The 9080-nt window shown below is 38.2% G+C and overlaps 1 protein-coding gene across 2 annotated transcripts in view; it reads left to right on the forward strand.

Moving 5' to 3' along the window:
• The window catches only part of fhl1a (four and a half LIM domains 1a), a 13265-nt gene continuing 4185 nt past the window's right edge, over positions 1-9080 (forward strand). Inside the window, exon 1 of one of the 2 annotated variants that reach the window (XM_032527899.1) lies at positions 1-103. Coding sequence is in view for 1 of the 2 variants with exons in the window: in XM_032527898.1 (XP_032383789.1) it covers positions 7448-7466 (19 nt within the window). In the remaining variant the exon portion in view is untranslated. Of the gene's footprint in view, positions 104-7309; positions 7467-9080 lie in introns of those variants that run through there. The other variant, XM_032527898.1, reaches the window with a different exon arrangement.

A 9080-nucleotide genomic window follows, 5' to 3' on the forward strand; every position in this document is an offset into this window, starting at 1 on the left:
AGCTGCCTTGCCTCCTCAGATTTTACCTCTCGGCTAAACCCACTGGACACACACTGCTGCTGGTGTCGAGTGAAAGACATCTCATCTGCTCGCTTTCATAGAGGTGAGTCCAAATCACAAACCACAGCTGCGTTTCACTCGGAGTAACTGGCAGCTGCTCAGTTCACTCAACAGGTAGACAGAGGATGTTTATCACAAGCTGGTTATTTGGTGCATTTAAATACAGTTATGTCAAATGCGCGATATTTCCTTTTAATCTTATCTAGTGAAGGTTTCCGACATAACTCGAGTCAGTTACATCCTGAGTTACCAGAAGAACTGCCGTGAGACCGTGTTGGAGTTACACACAGAGGGTCCTGGCAGGGAAATACTGAGATATGTGCGACAAATTTCTTTTAGACCATTTGACCATTTTGGGCACAGTGTTGCGCTGTGCAGGTGATGCGCTTTGTTTGGCACTGCACGTATTTTGGACAATATATCTCTAAATTCCCACCCTATATGTTAATATTCATATTTTTACGGAGGGAAGTTAACTTTTGAGCTTTTTTATTCCAGGAATAAACCTATGTCTGTGTCAGTGATCGAGTCCTTGTCAGTGATTTCCTGTTAAAGTGAAAAATGATGTTGTTGTTAAAAACCAAACCAGCGTGGGGAATTTTGAGGTACTTAATTGAGTGATTTTAATTTGATTCTACTTTACATTTCCCAGGGAACTGTCGTAATGTTCACTCTATAAACAGCTTTAAATTGCCTCTACTTTTCATATTAAGATTCTTCAAACAAAACGTTATCAAATATGATGCACTGATACAGCCAAAACCACACAAAAAAGCAATTAAAATGGTCTAACTCATGAAGATACGGCAGTAAAGTAATACTTACATGTTATTGCATCAATAATTATGATCCAATAATATAGATTTATAAATAGAATTTTTGAATGTGTGACTTTTGTGTAGTGTAATGTCTTGTAGTGAGTATACTGTACTGTAAATATTGGCCAGAATCTGCATTTGGGTGAGGTGAGGGGTGGTCATATCATAGTGGGGGGTCGAGCTGTCCTCCCCCAGGGAAGTTTTGAGCATCAACGACTTAATTTCCTGTATTCTGATACACTTTTAATCACCAATATACGGTGGAAATACTTTTATTTAGCCTATGTGACAAAGAAAAACAGATGAAAATTTAAAATATATTAAACATATAATGGAAAAATGTTGCGTGTCATTGAGCATTTTGAAGTGGGATATGGAAATCCTTGAGGTTTCTTAGTGGGTATACTACGTATACTGTATCTGCATGTCACATAGACTACACCACTACTTTTACTTGTAATAAAGTATTTTCGTAGTGTGGTATTGCTGTTTTTACTCAAGTAAAGGATCTGAATAACTCTTCCATCTTTCTTCTCCTTCATACCGTAATGTCTGATAATGTAATGTACTCCAGCACACAAACAGTCAGTAATTGAAGTATCAGATCTATTACTTATTATTAGATACTTATCTGGTAGATCAAATGGTGTGTTATGATAATATTAGTGTACCGCTGCCATCTGTATAATGAATAACAGAGCCCAAAGGCACCATGTGTGGCTTGAAACTGTTGAAACATACATCAGCTTAGCGTCTCCTCCCTTTCTGGTTTGGGCAGCTGCCAATCCAAATGCATGATGTCATTAAAGAGACCTGGAGATTACCGTCCTTTCTCTGGCACACTGGACCTCCTTGTGGCTCCAGCATGACTTCACCAACCTTCAAAAGCCATAAAAACTTTGTATTTCACTGAATAATGATGAAACTCACTTTCAACTTGAAAAGGATTTTCTTTCTTTAGTGTGTTTTTGTTGCGGTAATGTATAAATCACTTTAAAGAATTGTCTTTTTATTTTAAATTTTTGATGTAAAATCAGCAGTGTACAAATCCAACAGCGCGGTTACAGATTATTCATTCATAAAGCCGGTATGTAGTGTATAATTCATATCACTGTTCTATGAAGCTGTTGTATGTCAGTGCCTGCGAGGCCTTCTCTCCATCAGACGAGCTGAAGGACACACTTCAAGGAGAATAGGAGCTTTGGTGCCTGCAGTTAACTCAGGCTGAGACATGCGCTGGTTGAGAGGACAGTTTTATCATGCCTTTTATTCTTGCAAATGAAGTAGAGAGAGACAGAAAGAGAGAGAGAGGGTGTGTCTGAGTGTAGATGACCGAGTTAATGAAACAGCGCTCTCACCAGACCGGCACGCTACTCCTAAATAGGCAATGCTTATCTGAGCGAGCTGAGTGGAGGCAATATTCTCTCTTGTGAATGTCGAACTGCTCCTCAGCTTCAGCTGAATTGCACATGATTACTTTGTGAATAAAAGAACAAGAAAGTGAGATTAAAATGAGTAGACTGCAAGAGCCACAATAAGATGGAATGAAAGCGACTGAGAGGGTCGGATGCCTCCTAGACAGTAAGATTTTGAAAAGAGAAGAAGCGAGTGTGTTCATGATTTTATATAGTAGTGGAAGAAGTACTCCTTCACAAATACATTTAGTCTGTAACATGTAAAAAAGTTTAAAATGTACATTAAAAAAAACTACATTAAAATGTTACCTATGAGTACATTTACAAAATACACATAATGTATCAGCAAAATGTACTTACAATAAAGTTTCAAACAATAAAGTTTCAAAAGTAAAAGTACTGAACAACATTTTACTAATAAATGATTGAGTTGGAACTGATTTGAACTATACCTTTAGGCTTAAAGGGGAATGCCCATTTTCAAAATGTATACATGTTAGTCCTTTGATTTAAGACTCTACCAAATCCAAAAACTAGTGCTAAAACTTAAATCTGGGATGTCATAAGGTATTAAGTCTAGACTGCTACATAGACAACTAATTGAAAGATGTTATAGATGACACTGAGAGCATCCAGGGGAACGTCTGGGTATATGAAGACATTTTCTGTTCAAAACCCAGAACACTATAATGGAAAACAACTCATTTGGATATTATAAAGAAAAGAAAAATAACATTCGGTGGGCATGTTGTCTCCCATTCATTGTATATGGAGCAGCTTACTCCATTGTCTATGGAAACTTAACTTCTCTTGTTTCTGGCGAGAGAAGCTCATGTTCCCAAATATTGGTCGAACCTTCCTTGGCCATGGGAATAATATATTGAAATTCTTAATTTAGCTGATGTTCCACTTTAAATCCATTAGAAATCATCATATTTTAGAGGCTAATGATCAAATAATTCTGCCAGGTATCTAGTAACTATAGCTGCTAGATCACTTTAAAAGAGTACAAAAGTATAAAGTAGCATACAATTAAAATACAATTAAAAATGTAAACACGGAACTTCAGTCTATGTACCAAGTTAATTTGTTATTTTCCATTGCTAAGGCCTTTAAACAATTGACTTTCTGTGGTTTGACCATTTCATCTACAAGCTAAAATTTGAGTGATGCAAGAACTTCCCATGTCACAGAATTTATCAAGAATATGTTTTATGATGTTTTATGATGTTTCATGTGCATCCTTACTGACACATTAAAGCTTTAGTCCAGCATACAGTTATGTTACTTAAAACTTTTGCTCCACACATCAGCAGGAGGGACTGGCTTTTTCTGTGTTTAGAGGCTCGAGTCATGTGAAAACAATGAGCGCTGAAGTGCTCCCTGGCCTACAGTGAAACCTTTATCTGAAAGTGTGTGTGTGTGTGTGTGTGTGTGTGTGTGTGTTAACAACACTTGAGCCATATCCTTTGGACAGGAGTGTTACTGTTTTGATAGAGCTCCCCTCGTGCCCTTTTGTCCACACATGTTTGACCTCAATGTGTCTGGGTCTTGCAACCACGTCCCAGTTTCCACAGTCACTCACTGATCTTATGCCTATGTTGTGTTACAGACAAATGAGAGTGTGTATATTGTCAGTGTGTTTTTGTGTCTGTGAGTGCGTATGATGTGAGTCACCATTCCACTGACAGAGGTAATGTGGCTCGGTCTGTCACTGCTCTGTCTACTTACTAACCACATTTGGAGGGTGACTGAGACACAAGGATGTGCAGGGTGAGAGGTCATGTTGCGAGATGAGCCCACAGACATGTCAAAGCTTTTGATGCCGTTGGTAACAGTGAAGCAAGTATGGGCTGTTGTTCCTGTCACACTGAGCGATTTGTTCAGGAAGTACTGGCCAGATTTCCTGTTGCTTTGTGCCGGCAAGCCCAAAATCTACCAATTAGGGAGGCGAGAAGTGATGGGCTTGTAGTCAAGAGGCAACACTGAGCACAAAATTCATGATATGCATTGCATTTCACGATAGGATGTATGTAAGAGAGCATATTGCAGTCTGTTGCCATTAGTGGCAAAGACATTTTTGAATGCTCTTTTTCAGAGATGTCAAATTAGACACATCACCAGCTACATATTTAAACAGGATTCTCTTTGGAAATACTATATTTATGGTTTTGTTCATTGTTCCAAATGATCGGGAAGATTTCTGCTCTATTAAAAGCAGGGCTTTGGAGTTGGCAGGTTGGGAGGTGGGCAATGCATTCCAGCTATGTTGTCTATCAGAGCAGCAGTCACTGGGTGTGAATATGCAGTAGACTATCTAAAACTAGATGTACTTTATATTAGTCTTGTCAGAACATCAAAACAGGAAAAAAAATGATAAACAAGCCCTGCAGCTTAAATAGTTCATTTAGCAACTTTATAGTATTCTGGCAAACATGTAACACATCTTTTTGAGTGGAAAATGTAGCATTTTTCTATCATTGGACTTTTGTGTACATGTGTTTTATAAGGTGAATGAAATGGCAATTGAATGAACCATGACTGAGCATAACTTACACAGATAAATTATTATTATTCTGCATTATGCACATGTTTATTTTATTTTTATTTATTTTCTGTGACTGTTACTGCCACCCTTCATTCTAATCCCAACCGGTCGTCAGACACCACCTACCAAGAGCCTGGGTCTGTCCGAGGTTTCTGCCTAAAAGGAAGGTTTTCCTCGCCACTGTCGCACTGTTGCTCGCTCTGGAGGAAACTACTAGAACTGTTGGGTCCTTGTAAATTCTGGAGTGTGGTCTAGACCTGCTCTATCTGTAAAGTGTCTTGAGATAACACTTGTTATGAATTGATACTATAATTAAAATTGAATGGAATTGAATTATTTGCTGAATGCTGCTTCCCAATAAAATATAATGGTAAGATGTTCACACATTTATTTTCCCAATTAGACTTAGACTTAGCTTTATTATCCTCCTTATAAGTTTTAAATTCCCCAACATAATCATTATCATCATAATCATCATCATCAACAATCCCCATTAATATAACACAGCGAATGATGGAACCAAAGTGAAATTGATCATGGAGAGATGCGAAATGGAGGAAAAGGACAGACAAAGTATTTGGTCAGACATTTAAAACATTTGAACCAAGAACCATCCAAGTGTTAACGCAAATGCTAAGAAATAGAGAAGGACCAGATGTCCTGATGTAACACAGAGTGGAATAAAGAGGTTTTTAAAAACTGGGACTCATGGCGCCTTCCTGCTCATTAATTAGTCTTTGTGGTTTTAGAGTAATTGGGTGACAGATTAAAAAAGGACAAATGCAGTGCTGTGCTCCGTGGTAATGGACCACATCAAATCTGTAATTACAACCAGATGCCCTTTATACAACCACACACCCACGCATGCACGCACACAGTTGCATTGACCTGTTTTATTTTTGACATACAGTACGTAGACGTTTATTCAATACAGTAGATAAATTAGTTTTTAGAAGGAACGTATTATCTCTCCTAACTGAGGCCAGTGAAAGTATCATGAGTCTAACTCATTTATTTCCTGTCTCTTGAGGCTTTCAGTCTCCTCTCATTCCTATTATGATCCTATGTTTCTGTGTTTACTCTCTGAGGGGCCAAACCAATCAGAATAAAGTGCCATCTGTGGAGCATCTGCACCACTACTGAATAGATGATGATGATTGTCATGATGGCGTTGATCATGATCATATTTAACAGAATTTAAAGCAGCTATAATCAGTAGTTTTATAATAACAATGGATGGGTGCCTTAAATGACAAAATGTAATGTGAAAGATCTTGTTCATAGTGACTAACCCATAGATACTATCAGTACCCCATAACGTTTTATCTTCTTTCAGCTCAATGTTTTGGTTTTCATGCTCATTGCACACTACCTGCTCTGCACCAAAGAACAAACGGACACAGCGACTAGCTGGTAAACATAGTGGAGCATTTAGTAGCTCAAGGGCCAGATATTCCCCTCAGGAGTTGTTAGGACCACAAACAAAGCTAAAAGCAGTGTGAATATTAGACTTGGACACTCATCAGATGATCAGCAACACAGCTTTACTGTAACTAAATGCTTTCTTTGTTTTGTGCCTGCTGCATGTGTACAGTTGCACATTTTCACATGTTCCCCATATCAACTTTGTAAGTGTTGTGTTCACAGCCTGTTTTAGTCTGTTATTGCAGGTTAAAATACATGCATTATAAAATACCTGTGGTCTTTTTGATTGGATTGTTAAAGCTCCAAAGAAGCTGATTTCCATTATTAGTAGTATTTAGCTGCAATATATAATATTGACTCTGGAACTTTTTAAAGTATGGCTTAAAACTTGTTGATTATGACCTTGACATAAGCTATAGTTATTGTCTGATAGAGTGTTGATGCACTGTGAGCGCAAAACTTAGAGGGAGGAGAGTATTCATGACGTCTTTTTACTTGAGGAATGCAGCTGGTGGTTCCTGCAGCTTTAAAGGAAATATTTTCTCTTGGAATAAGAATCACCAAAAGATAAATAATCACTGACTTTCTGAAATATTCTGCTCTGGCTCACTTTAGTTTAGAGTATACAACATTGTCTCCTAGAAAATGTGACATAGAGTATTTATGTATACACACAGACATGAGACATGAACCCTCCACCACACTTTGTCTCTCCTCAGCTCAGTCAATCACATCAACTTGCTCCTGCTGTGAGTCATCCCTTTAAGTTATGTTGTTTAGTGAGCCAACATTTCTTCTGTACATGTCCAGAACACTCTAACAAAACAGTTTATGTTGGGGCAGTGGGAGTATCTATTATCCCTCAGGGCCATCACTCCAAAAACTTTTTTTTACTGATGTTACAGCAGTGGATTCCAATCTCTATCACCTAATCTACCGCCCCATACACTCTGTCATCCATTCTATTCTCTAATGCATACCCTAAAAGGAGTGGAGGGTTAGTGTTAGGGTGGGATTTGGACATGGGGTCAGGGTGTGTGTGGGTCACAGAGGGGTATATACAGCCCCCAATAACTTACCAAGGTTTATGGGCTCTGGGTTTGACCCTCTGTGGATGCTGCCATCTCTTCCTGTCCCTGTATTGGCTTTGTATACTTCTTCTTTTCCTTTTGACTGGAATCATGACTTTCAGACACTCAGGTAAAATTATCTATAAAATAAAAGCTGGTGCCAACATTGGATGCTAAATGAATGTATTGTTGTTATTGAATGTATTATCAGTAATCAGCTGCAAAATGTAAAACTTGTCTGCTATTTGAATGCCTCTATTTGAAGCTCAGGAAGAATTGTTCTATATTTCATCTGAATTTGTAAAACAGTTTTTAACATGATATTGCTGCCCTGTGAAAACGTTGACTTTTGATGAGCTTAGAAAAACAGCCTTGTTTTCGTTTTTTATGACATGCATCACATGCATTTTAAATGTTTAATTTAGCTTGAGAAGTAGGAGAATTGTCTCTACCCATGAAGGAACACTAAATTATTCAGTTGATTTATTTCTTTTAAAACTCAACCAATTTGAAATTTGCATATTTTTCACTAGACAAGGATTCAGTTGTTCCAGGTTTTATATCAGTGCTTTTACAATTTGGATGGTTGAAGTTGAAATGTGTGACAATATGTAACAATATCATCTAAGCTCCATGGTCCACTGAGCTTTGCGGAGCTTTTTGTTGATGTGTTGTTCAGTAACATGTTCAAACAACCTTTTGCAGCAAAATGAAGAGCTACAATGCTTGAATGTCAAAATCTAAAATCTAAAACTGCCCCTTCTGTGGTTGGGGAGAATATACAGTATATATAAGTATTTCTTTATTCATTTAGGTGAAAACTAAACGAAATAATGTTTTCAGATCAGGTTCATTAATGAACACGTAAGTTTAAGGAAGTCTTTAATCGTACTCGGGTGGATGATTGAATTTTCTCCCCCCAATCAAATGGATTTTAAATGAACTGAGCAATTTTATGAGGTTGGCACCTGTTTGTAGATATATGTGAAGCTGTCTTCTATTTTTTATTTGATGATGAATGTTGGAGAAGGCTAAAGAACAGGCTGCCCTACGGTTTGCATTATTCTTTAATCTTTTGCTGTAAATCAGTCTCTTTTTTCTCCAAATCAGCATAATAGCAAGATGTGATTATGTTAAAATTACTTGATTGTTCATGAGGCCTACTTTCAAGAGAGAAAATTGTAGCTGTTGATTTTGGCTGATATACTGTCTGGGTCACTCTGCCTTTGATCATCTCACATCGCTCTGACTCACCTCTCAAACTGGGCTCACATTGACCTTTCCTGCTCCCCAAAGGGACTCCACTCCCCTCCACAGCTGAGCATCGATACATACCACGTCTATTTGACACAAGGGGCAGCTGTCACACTGTTTGTAACAAAAGATTAAAGTTACTGGACACGTCTCAACTGAAGCCACAATAGCTAGATAGTCCCAATAGCCATCACTCTGCATCTGTCTCCATTTGTCCCCTCTGGAAGGTCAATGTGCTTTAAATAGTAAGTCCATGTCTAAAATAGATCTCTGGGCTTGCTGGGCTCAGTGATGAGACTCAAGCATTGTGTGTGATTTAACAGTGTTGGAGTTTTCTTGCTTTAGTGTCCATTAAATGCCACAAGAAAGGTGAGTGTAGGCAGAGTGGGTCGTGTGATGGCTCAGTCCTCAGTCCAGTCTTTATCCCTAGAGCACAGCTGCAGATAGAAACTCCTCTCCCATCACACACACACACACACACACACACACG

This window comes from Etheostoma spectabile, chromosome 10 (genome assembly GCF_008692095.1).
Source record: "Etheostoma spectabile isolate EspeVRDwgs_2016 chromosome 10, UIUC_Espe_1.0, whole genome shotgun sequence".
NCBI classification, from domain to species: domain Eukaryota; kingdom Metazoa; phylum Chordata; class Actinopteri; order Perciformes; family Percidae; genus Etheostoma; species Etheostoma spectabile.